Source organism: Neolamprologus multifasciatus, chromosome 3 (genome assembly GCF_963576455.1).
Source record: "Neolamprologus multifasciatus chromosome 3, fNeoMul1.2, whole genome shotgun sequence".
In the NCBI taxonomy this organism is placed as follows: domain Eukaryota; kingdom Metazoa; phylum Chordata; class Actinopteri; order Cichliformes; family Cichlidae; genus Neolamprologus; species Neolamprologus multifasciatus.
Genome location: NC_140441.1, coordinates 41,906,778 through 41,927,239, shown reverse-complemented (window position 1 = coordinate 41,927,239; position 20,462 = coordinate 41,906,778). Strand labels below are relative to the sequence as shown.

General features: G+C 38.7%; 1 protein-coding gene and 2 long non-coding RNA genes across 3 annotated transcripts in view; 2 read left to right on the top strand and 1 right to left on the bottom strand.

The window, feature by feature from the left end:
• Nucleotides 1–4,837: 4,837 nt before the first annotated feature.
• Nucleotides 4,838–20,462, top strand: part of LOC146523247 (uncharacterized) — a 339,030-nt gene continuing 323,405 nt past the window's right edge. The window contains exon 1 of the long non-coding RNA XR_014871552.1: nt 4,838–5,150. This is a non-coding gene — a long non-coding RNA (uncharacterized LOC146523247). The remainder of the gene's footprint in view (nt 5,151–20,462) is intronic.
• Nucleotides 7,418–8,465, top strand: LOC146523277 (uncharacterized). The gene is made up of 2 exons (XR_014871551.1): nt 7,418–7,838; nt 7,917–8,465. It is a non-coding gene; the product is annotated as an uncharacterized LOC146523277 (long non-coding RNA).
• LOC146523276 (uncharacterized) lies at nt 14,871–18,765 on the bottom strand. Its single transcript, XM_085139903.1, has 5 exons — nt 16,831–18,765; nt 16,339–16,686; nt 16,084–16,200; nt 15,969–16,003; nt 14,871–15,607 (listed from the first exon to the last, which is right to left on the bottom strand). The coding sequence occupies exons 1-5, from the start codon at nt 16,937–16,939 to the stop codon at nt 15,488–15,490; spliced, it is 729 nt and encodes a 242-aa protein (XP_084996029.1). The 5' UTR covers nt 16,940–18,765; the 3' UTR covers nt 14,871–15,487.

Genomic DNA, 20,462 nt, shown 5'->3' with positions numbered 1-20,462 from the left:
TAAGCTGGAAACTACACTTCATTCTCACCCTAGACTAACGTATGACACATGACGCATGACAAAAACTAAACACATCTTCTCTATAAATTCAGTTAATTTTAGTTAGTTTTGTGAACCGTCATTTCAGTTTTAGTTTTTCTTTTTTTGCAAAGTCTCATTTTTATTTTTATTTCTGTTAACGAAAATGTTTTTTATTTCTAGTTTTCGCTATTTCGTTAGTTTTCGTTAACGATAATAACCTTGGTAATCATGAGAATTTGCATATTAATGATCAAGGAAATTACCTCCCAGCCCGTTATCCATTCATTGGTGCTAGTTTTAGTCATTGTGCAAATGTACTGTTTATAAGGTTGGGGAAGCCTGCAGTCAGCTAAGACTGAAGAAGTCACTTGGATTAGTGATGAAATGTTTCTCCCACTGAAAACAGTACATTCAGATGACCAGAGTCAACCTTTTGGGATTTACTTACCTGGATGCATCAAGACACCCCTACCTCTATTTACAGTGGGATGCAAAAGTTTGGGTAACCTTGTTAATAGTTATTATTGTCCTGTATAAATTGTTGGTTGTTACAATAAAAATGTCAGTTAAATAAATCATATAGGAGACACACACAGTAATATTTGAGAAGTGAAACAAAGTTTATTGGATTTACAGAAAGTGTGCAATAATTGTTTAAACAAAATCAGGCAGATGCATAAATTTGGGCACTGTTGTCATTTTAGTGATTCCAAAACCTTTAGAACTAATTGGAACTCAAATTGGCTTGGTAAGCTCAGTGACCCCTGACCTACATACACAGGTGAATCCAATAATGAGAAAGAGTATTTAAGGGGGTCAATTGTAAGTTTCCCTCCTCTTTTAATTTTCTCTGAAGAGTAGCAACATGGGCGTCTCAAAACAACTCCCAAATGACCTGAAGACAAAGATTGTTCACCATCATGGTTTAGGGGAAGGATACAGAAAGTTGTCTCAGAGATTTAAGCTGTCTGTTTCCAGAGTTAGGAACATATTGAGAAAATGATAGACCACAGGCTCAGTTCAAGTTAAGGCTCAAAGTGACAGACGAAGAAAAATCTCGGATAGACAGAAGCGACAAATGGTGAGAACAGTCAGTCAACTCACAGACCAGCACCAAAGACCTACAACATCATCTTGCAGCAGATGGAGTCACTGTGCATCGTTCAACCATTCGGGGCCCTTTACACAAGGAGATGCTGTATGCGAGAGTGATGCAGAGGAAGCCTTTTCTCCACCCACAGCACAAACAGAGATGCTTGAGGTATGCTAAAGCACATTTGGACAAGCCAGCTTCTTTCTGGAATAAGGTGCTGTGGACTGATGAAACTAAAATTGAGTTATTTGGGCATAACAAGGGGCGTTATGCATGGAGGAAAAAGAACACAGCATTCCAAGAAAAACACCTGCTACCTACAGTAAAATATGGTGGTGGTTCTGGAGACCAATGTCCAGGAATCAGTGACAAAGTTGAAGCTGCGCTTGGGCTGGATCTTTCAACAAGACAACGACCTGAAACACTGCTCAAAATCCACTAAGGCATTCATGCAGAGGAACAAGAACGGCCATCTCAGTCCCCAGACCTGAATATTATTGAAAATCTGTGATGTGAGTTAAAGAGAGCTGTCCATGCTCGGAAGCCATCAAACCTGAATGAACTAGAGATGTTTTCTAAAGAGGAATGGTCCAAAATACCTTCAACCACAATCCAGACTCTGGAACCTACAGGAAGCATTTCGAGGCTGTAATTTCTGCAAAAGGCCGATCAACTAAATATTGATTTCATTTCTTTTTTTGTGGTGCCCAAATTTATGCACCTGCCTGATTTTGGTTAAACAATTATTGCACTCTTTCTGTAAATCAAATAAACCTCATTTCACTTCTCAAATATCACTGTGTGTGTCTCATATATGATATATTTAACTGACCTTTTTTTTTTTTTTTTTTTTTTTGTAACAACTAACAATTTATACAGGAAAATAATGACTATTAACAAGGTTGGTAGGACTAAATTTGCTAAAAAAAGCAAATTTGCTTTTTTAGCAAATGGTGAAAACTGACAGCTGAAAACAAAAAGCAGAATATCATTATCATTATTGTATGATAGATTTTATATAATTTAGATCGTTTTTTTTGCTCAAGCTTACATGTCTACAAAAGATATTTTACTCTACATATTTTTATACATTTTGTCTTCACCTGATTTAAACACTATGTTTAGTGAGGTTCTGTCGTGATTTTGTAACTACTAACATGGCATGAAGCAAAATACTGATCTCATAATTGTACTATATTATAAATATGTTTGATCGGGTTGCAATTTATCTTTAGCACCAGACAGCCTGCAAGTCTGCATTTTCCTTTATAATTTAGAACAGCTACTTTTGCAGTGATGTTAATTATAGAAGTTATTAGCTCCATGGAATGAACACTGGTATGAATGCGCGTGACATTCAAGTTGATGACATGTTCAGTCTAACCTGGTCAATGATAGCTACGAGAATAATGTCCTCAAGGCTTAGTAGATTCAAATGTGTGTTAGCATGGAAACTTCAGCTGATGTGGTGGCGTCATAGCTTGAAATGTGCAGCCTTTAAGAAATAAATGCCTTTGGCTGTTTGTCATCTTGCTGCACTGTTCACCTTGGTGAACAATAATGTGAGTTAGTGATAGTCAGAAAGTAAAGTGTAACCAAAAGCATGAGCTTGATTTAATCATGATTATGCAAATTCTCATAAGCTTAATGCCCCAACCCTCAAACAATGTTGCAGAGGCATATCAGTCAGGGCAACCATACAAAATCCAGAGCCTTCAGGAACTTAGAGCAAATCTCATCCACCCCAAGGGCCCTGCCACTGTGCACTTGTTAAGCCACGTCAGTGACTTCCCCCTCAGTGATGGGCGAGTTGTCTCTCTCTGCTTTCTTGGTGGAAGGCATGACTATGGGATTGAGAAGTTTGTCAAAGTGTTCCTTCAACTGCTTGACTACATTCTCAGTCGAGGTCAGTGAGTGTGTGTGGGATACAAACATTGGCGTTAGTTATGGACAAACTGTGGTTCACACAGAAGTGAAATAACAGAACTCCATCAGACAGGCTGTTCCAATCACACCCATCCAGGCCACATTATCATTGCTGATGTGAGCATTTAAGTCCCAGAGCAGAACAACTTAGTTTCTGGGTGGAACGCTGAATTTTTATTTGGAGCACAAACAATACTCAGGACCTGAGGTACAGGGAACAGCCCTCTTGTACACTGGGGAAAAGCCCAACATATAGGCAGCAAACTGGGGGGATACAATTATACCCACCCTTGCCCGTTGTGTCTCCCCGAGGGTAACTGCAGAGTGAAACCACTCTCTAGGAAACATGTTCCAGAGCCTGAGCCATCTGTTGAGGTAAACTGACTATATCTAGTTGTTATCTCTCAACCTCATACACAAGCTGGGACTCCTTTCCTGTCAGTGTGGCAACATTCCATGTAGCACAAGACAGTTTTGGAAGCCAGGGATCAGCGTGCCAGGACCCCCGCATCTGACTGCCACCCAATCCACCAAGCATCAAACCCATGTGCCCACCCCTGTCGGTTGGGGCCCACAGAATGACAGATTCAGATTGCGTTTTCACACACACCAACACACCCACCCAATGTACCTTCAACACGAAACAAGGTGTTGTCATTTCTAAATAAAGATATACATACAGTTTTTTAAATACAGATATGTTTGTCCATCTGTTACTATTACACCAAGTTCAGCTATCTCTGCTGTATATGATGTAACCATGTATAAGGTATAAGGACCAGTCTCTCTCACAGTCCAAAGACATGCACAGTTAGACACACACATTCTAAACTGGATGCAGGTGCCAATAAATAAATAAAGTTTTAACTTCTTAACATCAGCCAGATCTTGTGCTCTGAGGGCCTCTGGATGTCTGGAGCCTGGATCTCCTCCATACCTGCTTCATGCCCTGGAGGACGGGGCCATGGCCCCCACACCCTCTAGCAGATCATGACATGAAGGAACCCTTTAAATACAAGCGCGCTCATGCTCACAGGTGTACACACGGGTGCTCATAGACACAAACTACACCCTTTTTGGCTACTACCTCAAAGCACACTGTGCACTGTCTATCCTTTGTGCTGCACAATAATATTCAATATTTAGTATTTACTGTTATATTCACATAGATTATTGTGATGATGTTGTTTATTATATTGCACTGAGGGTATAAACCGTCTCAAGCACAAGTTGTTGCGTTAACAAGGTATTTGATCTTCTAAGAATGAGCACATAAAAATGGATTTCGTACATGAGTGTAGAGTTGTTGAAAAGCTTCATGGATGTAATTAGACTGACCCAAAGAAATCCATATAACTATAATCTAATATATATTGTTGGAATAATTGAATGTACTGTGAGGGGAGTGCATGTCACAGGGGAGATGAACTGCAGCTGCACCCGCTGCATCTTTCCTTTGATCTGTTACTGCTGGAACATTCACAGTGTGGACCAGAGTGAGTGGTTTCAGATGAGATGTGTTACTGTAAACCTGTTAGACTTTAACACGTATACGTCTGACTAATGCAGACAGTGCCGAGTGTTACAACTGTCAAAATGAAACAGCAAGCTTGTGTCATTCATTTGATCTTTTTAAAATTCTGTGCATATTCACAGCTGCAGCTGTGACAATAGTGTTTGCACATTTCACCCTAAGGAGACTTCAGCCCCATATTCTTCTTTCCTCAAATCAAAGTTTTATTTTTCAAATATTATAAGGCCTCAAAATAAAAAAAATAAGCCAGGGTAACAACCAATGTTCCCTCTAAGCTGCGCACATGCGCGATTGCGCACTGCTGGCACGGTCTCTGCGCACAGAAAATTTGCGTTGCGCACAAAAAAAATCTAACATGAATTAAAATTAAAATTAATACTTTAACAATTCTGTTTTGCAGTATTAGTCAGAAAGTGACTGGCTGCTCCCGTATGGGATTAGAACGATGCCACCTTATCCCATAGTCCAGCCAATGATGCGATTCACATTCGCAGCTAATCAACGTCGCTGACAGGCTATGACAGCGTCTTTATGTGCCGACACCGGTGTTTTAGCTTGCAAAGCAGCGTGGCTGATGTGGAGTGAAGCCACATTAATGACAACGTGTACAACCATTGGAGATGTGAGCAGGACCGACGGAACAATTGACGGGAAAAGTGTGGACTTTATACCAGCTTTTAAATTGTGTTGATAGGCCACGTAAAACCAGATGTTGGCGTGACCACAGTGCACACGTCTGATGTCGCTCACAGTGCTCCAAGGGACCGCTCAGGGAGTTTGTGTGTTTGCTCAGACACATGAAAAATTAGAGGGAACATTGGTAACAACTACCACCACAGCTTTCTGACAAAGAACAGAGTATTTTTGACTTTTGACTATTTTGACTTTTGTTGCCATGATGCCAGGTCTCTCTTGAAAATGAGATTTTTAATCTCAATGAGATTTTTTACCTGGATAAATAAAGGACTAATAATAAAGGCAAAGTTCCACTCTGAGCTGAGGTTCAGCTGCTTCCTGAACTGGTGGCACTGAACACAACATATGGCTCAGGGTCTCCAGAGTTTTAGTCCAAAAATCACTGTGGCATAGTTCATGTCATCAACACGTAGATTCTGCTAATTATTTTTTTTGAAAGAGAAAGTGCAGGAAAAAAAAAATCATGTTGGATATCTATACTGATATGGACTGGATAATATGTTACTAGTGAAGGGCTGCCACATTGTGTGTTGGAAGACATGCCAAAAATTCAATGAGAAAAAATGTCAGTTAGTTCAAAACGCAGCTGTGCGTGTTAGGGTCCCTGGGTCGTCGACCCAGTGTTTTGTGTTTTTGGTTCTTTGATTTTGTTATTTCATTATATTCTAGCTTTGCTTTATGGGTTTAAGGATTATTCTTAGTTTAGGTTCTCTGGGTGGGGTTTGGTTAGAGTTTTAGTGTTCTGGTTTTCTGTGTTCCATAGTTGCAATCTACCCTTATCTAGCTGTGTGTTTTGTCTGCCTGTGTAAGTTATTTGGGTTCTTACTTTTGTTCTGTTTGAGTTCAGCATTAAAGCTGTTTGAGTTTACGTTTGTCTCTGGAGTCTGCACTTTGGGTCCTTTTCCTGCCTGCACACAGCCGTCACATAACAGTGCGTCTCTTAACTGGTACTAGAAATTATACCCACATCACACCAGTTTTAGCCAACCTACATTGGCTCCCTGTTGATTATTGTATCAATTTCAAAATTATTTTCCTTACCTTTAAAATTCTAAATAATTTGGCTCCCAGCTATTTATTTGAACTCCTTCATTTGTATATCCCTAATAAGGCACTTAGACCTTCCAATCAAATGCTCCTGACACAAGGTGGTTGGGTCTTTGCTGTCGTAGCTCCCAGACTCTGGAATAACCTTCCTCCTTATATTCGTTCCTTCCAGTCCATCCAGTCTTTTAAATTGCGTCTTAAAACGTATTATTTTAGTCTGGCTTTTGATACAAACTAGTATGTTATTTCGTGGCTAGTTTTGTTTCAAACAATTGTCATATTGTTTCCGGCCCTCCTTTTAACTGTTTCTTTTTATTCTGTCTTGTTTCCCTCCACTGACACGTTTCTCCAGACTGTCACTGACCCGCAACCAAACCGTTCATGCAAAAATGATGTTACAGGCAGTATAATGATCTCTCATTATCTTTCATGTCTGTCACATGTGCTCAGGGTGAACCTGCTGTCATCTGTAAAAAGCACAGGGGCCCAGTGGTATGTTATGGAAAATGCCAATAGGGCTCCACAGTGAAAGGCAGTGATCAGAGGGACCACTACAGGACGTCGGACCCTCAGGGCAGTCTGTATATTTTGTTCAATTCAAGTTCTCCAATTGAAAAAATTATGAATATTACAACTGCCTATAAATGCAGTGTGTGAAAAATTGCATTTGCATTGATTGTGACTGATGTTACAACATGGAGCTGCAAGTATTCATTCTTAATGACACAATTATGGAGCCTTTTCACTTAGTTTTAAGAGTCAACAGCAAAATTTAATTAAAAAAATATAATTCAAGTTGATTGTTTTGAATTTTATCAGTCTTATCTTAGGCTTTAGAGAGGGAGGGTCTGATTAGTAATTATATGCTCTCACTTTTATCAAACACTGCGTCAGAATTACTTTGGATTGTTCCTTTAACTGGGCAGCCACAAAGAAATCATATCAGTCCTCATTTAAACAGCAGCACAGTCCAAATTGGAGTTCTGAGGGGTGGCAGTGGATTAAGTCAAATAAAGCTGTTTGTTGCTATTCTTGAGAACATGTTTTTTCAGCTGGTTTTTACTGCTTTATTGTAGGTTTGGCTTTTGCTCTTACAGGCCTCATTCTCTTCACTAGGGATGGGTATCGAAAACCGGTTCTTGTTGAGAACCGGTTCCCACTGTTTCAATTCCTTGGAATCGTTTGCCATTTTTGCAAACGATTCCCTTATCGATTCCAGTCGCCCCGAATGACGTCACCACGTTGCGGAGCGTCATTTACCTGGCATGAAACATGGCGGCTCAAACGCTAAAAAGTTTGGTTATACTTTACGAGAACGGATGACAACAGGGCAACTTGCAATACTTGCACAGTAGATATTTCATTTAAGGGAGGAAACACTACGAATATGCAAAAGCATTTGCTCACAAAACACGCGATAACCTTAAATGAATGTCGTGTTTTTAATTCCGCTCCGGACTCGTGAATCTCAACCCAGCAGCAGCGGTAACGTTTGCACGTCCTCTCCCGTTAATGCGGCAGGTAAATCATCAACTAACGGTGCATATTATGTTAGCGCGATCTGCCTTATTACAAAACCTGCCATTACTGTGCATTTAGGTGACCATGATGAGACAGACAGACAGAGTCTGGCTCAGATGCTGGCAGTTCTCGCTGCAGTCTACCGGTAGCGTCTCCTTTCAGGCCAGGATAGACGAATGTCACCGAGCAGTGACTAAGTTTGTGGTAAAAGGCTTGCACCCATTTGCCACAGCAGATGCCCCCAATTTTCGGTAAGTGAATGTGTTTAATTGTAGGCAGGAACATTACTGGATATTCTTGTGTAATTGCTACAGAAGAATATTTATTTTATTATTTTACATTCACAATTTTCTTTCCTGGGGACCCTGTGACACCCCATTGAAGAGCGTTAGGTTGGATCTGTTAAGATCTCACTGTTGGGTTTGTAAGGCCATGTTACTCCTAAATTTCTATCTTGTTCAAAGAGAAGATATAAAACAAAGATCTAAGCTAATTGACCTTTGTGTTCTCCTTTTTTTTAAAAAAAATAATCGATAAGAGAATCGATAAAGAATCGAATCGTTAAACAGAATCGAAAATGGAATCGGAATCGTGAAAATCTTATCAATACCCATCCCTACTCTTCACTCCATTTGTGTTCAAACCACACAGGGTTGCCTCTTCCTGTTAGACACTCACTTTGCCACTGCTGCAAACTCACATCAAACTTTTACTTTTGACTTACAACTTGCTTTTCCCCCCTTGCTCATCATGTAAAATGCAAAAATAAGAACAGAACATCATTAAGAAAAAGCACAACAGCAGATGAGGTGGATCAGCTGCTGGTGTTAAAAAAAGGTCTAAACTTTTGCTCCACCTATAGACACCTTTAAAGTCCAGTGGTTTCATAACTAATTATAAATCCTGGAAACCAGTACATTCAAACTCTAAAGCATATCACAAAATATATAATGCATTATTCTTTTTGATGCATGAAACAGACCTTAAGTCTTTTTATTGTATGGTCTTGTGATTTTTAGTGTTTCCTAAATGTGTGGATGGGATCATTTGTATAGACATGCAGCAAGTTACTGCAAAGCACACCAGCAATTCGACAGACACACACAACAATGATTAATGGCTATTCTTCACACTCACCTATGATATGTGAGCCTCATACTAAGTACGTGTGCAAGTGTTTGGTAATGGGCCTTTTGTTTCAGCAGATCAGATTTCAATGTGAAGACCAGTCAGGTGGTATAAATTCAGTTAAACACAGTGGTTGACTGTTACAGAGAGTGTTAAAGGTAAAGTAACTCTTTAAGCATCATCTGCCAGGCCTTTGATGTGTGTGGTTACAGGTACAAACCAGTCTTCCTGTGGTTTAGACTATTCCATTGCTATTTGTTGTCTTCTTAGTTTGTGCACTTTTTTTTCTTCCCCAGATCATTTGCACAAATATAGTCACTTTTTATGAACTACTTTCTCTTTCATTTTAGCTCTGCACATTTCTGACTTTAGTCATGTGTGGTTTTTACATTAGCTTTGCTCGACACACAAACTGTCAAATGATTCATAAAGAAAAGGGGGAAAAAAGCATCATAAAGAAAAAGATGCAGCTTTTACCACAACATCATGACCACATCACAGCTTTTAGGCAAGAAACAGGTTGACAACAAATGAGCAAAATCTATACTGATACTTGCTGTTTTAAGCATGCGTGTGCGTTCACTCATTTGTGTCAGGTTAAAAACAACTGTAAGACAATTTAAAAGAAAATGAAACACAATTTCTTTATTAAAGGGGGAGGGGTGTTACAAATCAGTTTTTATGCTGACTGCTAACAGTGATCAAGGATTATGACAATGACTTTCATTATTCACACAATGTGTTAGCAGAGATCTGGCCTACCGATCAGCCACACTTGTTGTGATGAGGCACCTGTTAGTCATCCTCGACTGTAATTCCTGCATCCAAATAGTTCAGATTGCTGCTCTGAGCCTGGTTCTGCTGCAGGTTTCTTCCCGTTAAAAGGGAGTTTTTCCTTCCCATTGCAGCCAAAGTGCTTGCTCATCAGGGTTAAATGATTGTTGTTTTTTTTCTTTGTATGTATTATTTCAGGGTCTATCTTACAATATAAAGTGCCTTGAAGAGAATTTTTTTGTGATTTGGCGCTGTATAAATAAAATTGAATCGAATTGAATTAAAATCCCTCCCGAGGTGGTTGCTGAAATGTTTATAAGAACATGGACAGAGAAAAAAGCTGCATCTTTTGTATTTTTCATATAAACAACAAATGTGTCAGGATACAATAGAGACAATTTAAAAAAAAAATTACACCCAGACCACCTAACCATATTAGCAACATTCATGTTGTGTCTTCATTATTTATTAGTCCTTTCAATATATATATAATCCTTGTAAATACACCAGCAAAGATGAATTTAATTTTTGATATTACTTTTCCAAAACTTTGTACAACTACAAACACTGATTTTATCAAGTCAAACCAACTAGGTCAAGTTTCACTGTCTCTTCTTCTTCTAAAAGACTACTGACTGTTGATGCTGTGCAATTTCAGCTGAAGTGATAAGTATTTGTTCCTTTAGCCAGTTCTGCAGCTGGTGGCCAGGGGGATAAAGGACAGCATCTTAAGCACACAGTGCACTTAAAAGATGTATGTAGCTTTTGGGTCTGAAAATTGAAAACTGCTTATACTGGTATTTTTTCTAATGACCAGCAGGGTGTGACTTTTCCACCCATGTTCCAAAGACATGCATGTTTAGTTGCAGCCTACAGTACAAGTGAAAAAGCATTTACCTCTTTGCTGTTTCCTGTTTTGCATATTTGTCACACTTAATTTTCAGGTAATTTATTACTGACAACTCATACAAGTGGTCACAAAAGAACCCAGATCAATATCTAAAGAACCGCAGGCATCACTTGTTTCAGTTAAGCTCAGTGTTCATGATTCAACAACAAGAAGAGACTTTGCAAAAATGGCATCCATGGGGGTGTTTGAAAGTGAAAGCCACTGCTGATGTAAAACTAACCCATCATTTCATAGAAAGAACATCATACCAGCAGTCAAACATGGTGGCGGTAGTGCGATGGCCTGGAGAAAATACTTTTTCACAGCACGGAGGAATGATGATTGTCTGGTTATGTGATGGACTTGCAACCTTTTCAGGGTGTACCCTGCTTCTGTCCCTATGGCAGCTGTGGCCTTAAGGTTGAGCTCAGATCCACGTCCAGAACTTCATCTAACTCTCATTATAAGAGAATCAGGATAGACTGTTGTGATTGTTCCAGCCTCCTCCAACAAACAAAAATTGGATCTAATTCAGTGAAAAGCCAGGCAAGAGAGAAAATATTTAATGAAACATTTTCTTTACTCTGACTAATCAGTCACACACAAACAATATAAAACAACAATTTAACCCTGAGTTACATAAACAAGTATCCACTTCTTTATCTGATGCCGACTTCTGTTTCTTATTCCAGCTGCTTCAGGTGAGTCCAGATTCTTCAAAGTACAGTAACAACTCACTTAGCACTTAGTTCCTCCTACGCCGGGCGGCGCATCGGGCAGCTAGTGATCTCCATCGATGTCGGTCAGCAGCGACTGCTTCAGCTTCGTCCCAGGCAATGTCGACAGTTCTCAGATCGTCCATGAATGTTCAACGCCATGTGGTCTTTGGTCGGCCTTGCTTTCGCTTGCCAGTGCGTGGACGCCATGTCATGGCAATCTTAGCTGGGCGATGAGGGGGTAGGCGTAAAATATGGCCCGCAAAGCAGAAGTGCCTTTCTGCAACAACATCGGCTAATGGGCGGGTGCCTGCTCTTCGTAGGACCTCCTCATTTGTTATTCGGTCCCGGTAGGAAATTCTCAGGATTCGCCGCAGGCCACGTTGTTGAAGCACATTCAGGTGTTGAATAATTGCACTTGTTGAGCGCCAGGTTTCACTAGCGTAAAGTGCAGTAGGGAAGACGATAGAGTTCAATAGTCTGATCTTGACCCTAACATTCAGGGAGGTCGAGTTCCAAATAGGTTGGAGTCGTTGCAGGACACCAACTGCCTTCCCTACTCTGGTGTTGACATCCCGATCAGAGACCCCGTCATTCGAGATGATGCTGCCAAGATATGTAAAATTTTCCACCTCTTCAGCACGTTGTTGGTTGATCATGACAGGAATGCGGGCACGTGCATAGCCAACTCGGAGTACCTTGGTTTTTTTGGCGCTGATTCTTAATCCAACTTTCGTCGCCTCCCTCTGCAGGGCTGCGGTCAACACAGTAACAACTCGCAGTGTCTTAATTAATTAATGAAAAAATAGCATAAACAGTGAACAAAAAAAGAAAATAAAAATTTATGTAGTTTCTATCCTTCAGCAGCAGCAGCTACATTACAGAGACAGAACAACATGGCATCAGTGTAAATCATTATGCTAAAACCTCTTTCACACTTTGCAAAAAATGATCATATAAATCCTCTTGGTGCCCATATGGAGTTTCTTGACTTTAACAGCCATACCACTGATGATATTTACAAGGAAAACAGTCAGAGGAGCCAGAATCAGCTTTGCCATCAAATTATTCTATGACAGGATCATTTCATTGGTTCGAATTCAGGTCTCTCTGTCGGTCACTCTTTTCTTTGCTAGTTGTCCACATCATCAAATTCACTGTTGCCGTTTGATAAAATGACATCTTTTGACATCTGGATAAATTTTTTTTGTGCATTTTAACATTTAAAAAAATCTGATGAAAAGAAACTTTGAATTTTTCTTACCTTTAATATTTAAGTGTATCATTCTAAAACCTGGAATTACATCTGCATTAAATCCATAGAAATACATTCCAGAGCCAAATACATCCACATGTTTGGTTAGGAAGAAGATGGTTGAGATGCTGAAAGTCATTTCCGATGATCCACTCTGAAATCCTTCGCAGCATGCAGCACTTTTATCAGCTGCAAACATGACTCTGATCCAGCTGGATGAGTGAACCAGATTGTTAAGAAGTGGATGTTGGAGCGATGCAGCATGATTTCTTCTGGATGGATCTCCACAGTCTGAGACCCGCTGATGGAGATCCAGGATGAAACAAATCAAATGTGTTCTTAAACAAGAAAATGCCATGCAATTAAAATTAATCAATTAATTGAATTAAGTCTTAATTAAAGCTAGGTTAACAGAAATATGACGTCAAATGTAATTAAGTTAGCACAGGCTGCAGAGACTGTCTTAAGAGACAAAGCTGTTATCAAGGTAAAGTTAACCACTGCACACACGACTGAAGCTTCGCAATGTCTGGAATTGAAGTGAGACCCAGAAAGGGGGGTCTTACAATAAAAAGAGGAGGGTGTTTTCTCAACCGACCACAAAAACTCTACCAGGAAAAGACACTGATACTACACTTATACCCACATGATGTACAAATGACATTTTTTCCAGTATGTTGGAGCTGAGGATATATATATATATATATATATATATATATATATATATGTATATATATGTATGTATGTATGTGTATGTGTATATATATATATATATATATATGACTTTCTCCACACTATGCACTTGATGATGACCTCTTTCATTTAATTTTGAGTGTTTAAATCAACCTTGTTACATCTGTGGTGTCCGCCGTAGGAAATTAATGGGAATCCACCCCCAATTATGACTCAGTGCTTGTCTACATATTGTCAATTAAGGCTTTAAAAACCAGCATGGTAGTAGCAAAAATAAAAAACTCTGAGGCTTTAAAATATAAAGTTCAGAAACCAGTGGGTAACATCATGGTGAGTGCAACCATCCTTTATATATAGTCTGTGGTTTCAATAGATCAGGGGTCTCAAACATACAACTTCCAGCCCACTGCATGACTTTATAACGTGTGGAAATTGTGGTGAACGAGGCATCATTTCTTTGTCTTTGTGTGTTTATTGCACCAGGAAGCATTATGTTGTAAGTTATTACAAATTCATCTCTGTATGAGTAGTTGCCCACCTTTTTAATTCCACCCAAGTACAAATACAGGAGCATTCTTAATGTATTTCCTGTCAGCATAGCCATTTGATAATTACAGTTTCACTGACGAGACAAGTTAAGTCATCTCCAGCTGTGTACTCTCATTTTTTTTGGCAAAAAGAAAGGAAAATATTTATAGGTAATAATTTATGGTTTACTTGAAATAAAATGAGTTTGACACTGCTGATCTAAGGGTAAGGCCAGTTTCCACAGATGTTAGTTTTGTACTGCATACTGCAGATGGTGGGAGCTACTTCTGCTATGAGTCTTCAGAAGCACATGCTTTTACTTAAGGGTGAGAAAATGTCACACTGCTGCAAACATCTCTTCACAAGTTTGAACACGCGATGCAAGTCGTAGAGCTTTACTGGTGATGTGGGTCTAAGTAAGTGAAACCTGTTACAAACCCTCAGGCAGCTGTATGGTGATACAGCTTTAGAGAGGTTTGCGTTTCTTCTACAAACTTGCTCACTGTAAATACTATATGAAATATACTGTATCTTCACGTTAAGAGGTCTGACGTTGGTGTTTTTTTAATTCTCTGAAAACTTTTGTTGAAATGATTCTGTGGGTTCCAGACTTTAGACAGTCATCGACTGATGTTGTCTGATTTAAGTCTCTGTACGTGGTGAAAAGTGTACAAAAATGGCTCTAAAAAGTAGATTTTCAAAACTCTCAAATTAAATCTGAAAGTCTGCACTTCAATCACACAGTGATTGTTTGATCTCAGTTGGTGTACAGAGGCAAAACTACGAGAGATGCGTTTTTGTCCAAGAAATTATAGACTGTACTGTGCAAAATGTCAGAAAACAATGAGAAGCAATTAAAATACGTCTTCAAAATAAATATTTTAATTTAATGTTATAATGTGGTATAACATTAAATTAACCCATGGTTTGTCCTGTAGTTTCTCTGGAAATTAGAAAGTGTGAATGAGAAAAATAATTTCATGTATTTATTGATCTCCATATTTCTACCTAAATGGAAAAAATTATGAATCTTAATTATTTATCACTACCATGATCATATTCATATTTAAAATGCATTTTGTCAAATATATATCTGAGATTCTTTATTTAGAAGAATATAACAAGTGAATGAAAGCTCTTGCTCTTTTAACTTTTCACAGTTTGGTCATTTCGGCAACCAGACCAGTGATTCGCACTACAATGAAAGAACGATAAGCATCGGGCTTTGGATTCTGATAGAAATCTCTACAAGCAAAAGAACAAAAACAAAAACTCTTTACAATAAACCAACAGAAGAAAGGGACTTAAATATGTCTAAATATATGTATTGAAAATTACTTAATAGTTACTCATGTAATATATACAACAATATCGCCAAGAGAGGGTGTAGTGTAGTAGAACAGAAGGACAACGGCTTGAAATGTGCATTATAGGTCATCTTTAATCAACAGACTATAAAGTTCAGATAAAAGTTCTGTAACATTTGGGTTCTTGCCAAAATTGTATTTTGGAATGAAAATTTATTATTGTCTTATAAATCAATTAACAGTGGTGGCATAAATTTTACATAATTAATAATTACAACTCTTCTCACACACCAACGGTACAAAACCCCACAAGCAGTTCATGTTCCACTCTGAGCTAACGTTTGGTTTGGTTTGTGAGTCTATCTCGTAGCAGCGTACACAACATTAGGCTCCAGCTCCCTCGGTGGTTCAGGCCTTCTGATTTTAGCTTTGGGATGGAAACTCACTGATGTATAGGTCATGGCATCAGAATCCACATTCTGTAATTGAAAATGTTTAAATTCAATAATCCCAAAACATCATATGTTAACATCCACCAGGACAGCCATTATCTAAGTATCAGGTTCGGTTAAGGTTAAGGTTAGATTCAGCACTTTCCAATCAAATTTTCACCTTTTTTGGAAGCACCAATGAAAACTGTTGACAGAAAAACTGAATATAGAAAGAATATATGAAACCTAATCTGAAAAGTAACCGTTTCTAGTTTCTAAAAACAAAAACAACAAAAAAATCTAACATAATTAAATAAAAGCAACTCGAACCCTCAGTGGGTTCAATTTGAAAGTCTTTGTTATCCTCTTATGAATCTTAAAGTCAAAAACTAATATTAAAATAGATTACCTCACTCTGTTGTGGATTCTGTGGATCATCTTGAGCTAAATGACAGGGACAATGCATCGGTCAGTAATTTACCGTGAATGTTTGATTGGACAATTAAATGAAGTCATATAAATACCTGTATGAAATCTCCTGATTTTAACAGCCAGACTAATGATGACCAGCAGAAGGAAAACAGTTAAATTGCCCAGGATCACAGTCATCATTTGTTCATATGTTAATCCATCAGCCACGTCTACAAAATAGACAATTAATATGAAAACTTTACAAATTCTACTGCCTGTTTTTACAGTTACTCAAAATGGTATATAATTTTCTTTTCTATTTTTCTTTATTTTCTTTACAATAAAATACCATAAACAGCATTACTTACCTTGAACTTTTAAATATGTTCCACTTGAGATGATTGTCTTTCCATCTGACTGTTTCTCTCCACAGAAATAAAGCGCAGAGTCAGAAGAATTCACTTGTTTGATCTCAAGAAATAACATAGAGGTGTTGGATGTCATGTGAAATTTGCTTTTTTTAAATCCATCACAGAAAGAAACGTTGCTATCAGAGCTGGACATAGCTGAGATGCAGCTGGCATTGGGACTGCTCGTCAGTTTGAACCAAAATATGTGGGAGAGATATCTGCTGAAATTGGAGCACTTCACTGTGACTTCTTGACCAGGCTGAACCTCCGCTGTGTAAAACTGTGTGACCGAGGAAGAGATCCAACCTGAAACAAGCAAATATTCCTAAATGTCAAACTCCACACAAACCCAACAATGCCTATGAGTAAAGTTGGCTACAATATTTAAATCACTTGGATTGTGGTAAAGATTTAACCATTGTGTGAGAAAATAGTGAAACGTGTACTTACTCATTGTGCAGAATAAAACTGGCATCAAGGTAAAGTTCACCATTGTGTGTACCACCACTACTGCAATGTTTGTAAGTGAACTGTGCTCCAGTGAAAGCAATCTCTGCATAAAGAGGCGGGCTGTTCTTTTATATGTACAGCTGCTTTGACTGAGAGTGCCAGTGCTTTTAGACGAATAGCTGCAAACTGAAAGCTGTAACAAGAACAGAATATCAGTATTTTAGATTACCTAGCTTTTACACAAATTTGGACATCTACAAAAGATTAGTCACTGTATAATTTTATACAGTGTTATATAGCTGTGCCTTTACCATAAAATATCCAACATGTTTTAAAATAAAAGTTTATGTATTTACGTCTTTGGAACAATCTTTAACCACAGATATGTCAGCATAAGACAAATACTCCTGATATTAATACTTAAGTCAAAGTTCTCTGTTGATTTTGAAACTCATAACATGGCATAAAGTAAACTACTGACCACACAGTCAATACAATCTTCATGTTATAGATGAACATGTTCAAATAAAGCACATACAATTCTTAAAGGGGAAAGTCTACTGTTTACTTAGTAACTAATAAACAGTTATTTGTGTGGTGATGTTAACATTAATCATACATTATTAAGGGAGTACTTAAAATGCAATCTTGTATGAATGTGCACAACATGCAAATTAATGACATGATCAGAAAAAGCAGCAGAAACCTTACCTGGCCATTGATAACTACTGGAATAGACTTAGCAAGACTAGGGTTCACAAAGGCATGCTAGTCTGGAACCTTCACCTGGTGTGGTTTTAGTGTGTGATAACATCTTAAAATGTGTAACCAGGAGAAAACGCTTTGATATGAGATTGTGCAAGTTTCACCATGCTAGAGCAGCGAGTAGTGATGTCAGCAAGTTTTAAATCAGTTAAGTGTGACCAACAGTATTTACCACGCGGATGTGAACTGATCTATGTTTGTCTAGCACATGGAGATGCACAGTCTGAACAGCTCGTCCAAGTAAACTGACTGAATAAGTTTCCGCTGTCTTAACAAATTAATAGCCTTTAAATGTGGAGCTCCTTACTGAACACGAAGAGCCTCATTGTCAGGTCAATTGTGACTTACAGCACACTACTACTCTCGCCTAGTGACTGTAGGCAAGAGTAGAGATGTACATCAACTAGGAAATTGGCAGCTTTCCATTGATGCTCACCTCTTTCTTCACTGCAAAGCACTGATACATCCGTCTCTGCCTTCTCCAAGTCCACAAAGCACTTGTAGATTGATTAGGCAAATCAATGCAGACATAACTCAAACACATCCACTAAATCTTCCACTCCCCTCTTGTTCATCTGTGAACAAGAACGAGATACAGAAATCCTCCATTTAAGGAAGCAACTCGTCCCTGACCTGAAGTGGACTCTTTTCTAGCTGAGAACCATGGCCATCAAGTCGGAGGTGCTAGTCCTCATTCCCGCTGCTTCACACTTGACTGCAACACTGAAGATGTTGGCTACTGAACGCAACCCGATTATCTGCAAAAAGCTGAGACGAGATCAGAAACGAGATCAGAAAAGCCTTCTGTCACTTGGCTCCACCTAGAAATACTGTCCATAAAAATTATGGATAGAATAACAAAGGGCAGCCCAATTGGAACTAATCCAGTTTACTATCGGCAATGCAGGTCAGACTCTTTTTGCAGTTGTAAAGGGCCTGAATGGCTTGTAGCAATGGTATCCATACTTCTAAAAGACCCTTCCCAGCATCGCCTGACAGATAAAGTCAACTGCCTTCTCCAAGTCCACAAAGCACTTGTAGATTGATCAGGCAAATTGCTAGGCACCTCTGAATTTATTCGATAGGCTAAAGAGCTGCTCTAGCAGACTCCTCTTCAGTACTCTGGTGCAGACCTTTCCAGGGAAGTTGAGTAGTTTGAAGCCATTATAATCCGGTCGTTAAGTCTGACGTCACTAGCCGTGTCTGGGCCTAAACTCCGCTGCAGGTCCATATATCAAATGATCACTATGGCATTACTGAGAGTTGAAAAACTGTCTAAAGTCTTTCATCTTTAATAAAATGATCAGCTTTCTGCTCTACCAGGTGTAACAATTGAGTTTAACATCCAGGCATCCATGAAAACGGAATTTATGACATTTAACGGAGTTAGAAGTTAGCAGCAAGTTAGCTTGCTAGCTTCTATCTAAATACAATATAGCATGTCCTAACTGCGGGGTTTTGGAAACAAATTAAAACGTACAGCTCTGTTATCACTTCCAACATAAATGAAGACAGAAAACTAAACAGCAGTGACGTTTGTAGGGTTACTGAAGTTTGGCTAGCTGGTATTTAATGATGTGCTACGTGACCGCTAGCGACACAGCTATGTTAGCATAATATAAACATGCTAACTTTTTTTCCACTCGATAAAAGTTAACGTGAGTGTTCTCGGTGGTCAGGAACAAATGTAATCGCATGGCAGGATGCTGTAAAAGGACCAAACTTCAGCCAGGAGAACAACTGAGATAATCCATCCACAATACGAGGTTAGTCATTCATATACTGCTGCATGGGCTGGGCTGTAGTTACATCCTAAGGTTTTAAAAACTGAGCTTAAATAAATGATTAGCGGTAATAAAAGCCGAGGGAGGTCAACAGTGATCACTGACTGTTTTAGGAGCTTTTTGAGATTAAATAGAAGAAAATACAAAACATTAAACATGTTAACAACACAAAAGCCATATTAAACGCAGACTACTTTAGGCCCGGAAGATTCGTCACGTCATCACTTAATGACCGGATAGGAGCACACCCTCCGGTCACCACTCTTAAAGTTGGGAATGCCAATACACAGGCACTGCATCTGATCTCAACGCAATGGTGCAAAGGGCATACCAATCAAAACACCACCACCACTCCCAGAGCCTTAAGAAACTCAGGAGCGAATTTCATCCACCCTATGGGATGCAATTTTAAATGTGTTTATTTATTACTTATATTACGTACTTTTTGAATTATTGTTTTAGCAATGTGACCTTTCTTTTTGCAGAAAAATAAAAAATAGGTAGTTAACATTATTTGAGTATGATACAGGTAACTGTATTGGAAAAGTAGTTTGTTTCACAGAAGACCTGCATCTGACATGTTTATGTTATCAATCACTGTTAAGGCGTTAAAGCCTGGAGCAGGGTAAGTAGTTTACGATGAAGATCTAAAAGTTTCACAATGCTTTCACAAGTTTGCAAGTTGTAGTTGTAGATGTTTATACACTATGTAGATGAAATTGCTTTAAGTCACTTAGAAATGTAAAGAAGTGTCACAACTGTTAAAATGCAACCGTTCAAGAGTGGGCTTTTATGTGTCTTTCATTTAAAAAAGTACAACAATCAAGATTTTTTAAATGGACTGAATACTTTATTCAGGCATGCAGCACACTGACATTACAGTAAAACAAAAACCAACTTATTTCTAGGCCCTTTTAAATCTAAAAAAAAGTACCTGTTTAAACTCTGTGCAAACAAGCTACTACTGAGCTATTCTCAGGCCTCACTGTGATGTCATCTCTTCCTGTCAAACAAGCCTCACTACCTCACTAAACCCTCGACAGCTGCATATTCTCACAATACAGAAGGCCCTAAACAGATATC

What these genes read in the sequence shown, in the direction of transcription:
- LOC146523276 (XM_085139903.1), bottom strand. Translation starts at nt 16,939, where the DNA reads ATGCAGAGATTGCTTTCACTGGAGCACAGTTCACTTACAAACATTGCA. An exon ending in AGTTTTATTCTGCACAATGA is followed by an intron (nt 16,687 to 16,830) that starts GTAAGTACACGT and finishes TGCTTGTTTCAG; the next exon opens with GTTGGATCTCTTCCTCGGTC. An exon ending in AGAATCCACAACAGAGTGAG is followed by an intron (nt 15,608 to 15,968) that starts GTAATCTATTTT and finishes TTTCAATTACAG; the next exon opens with AATGTGGATTCTGATGCCAT.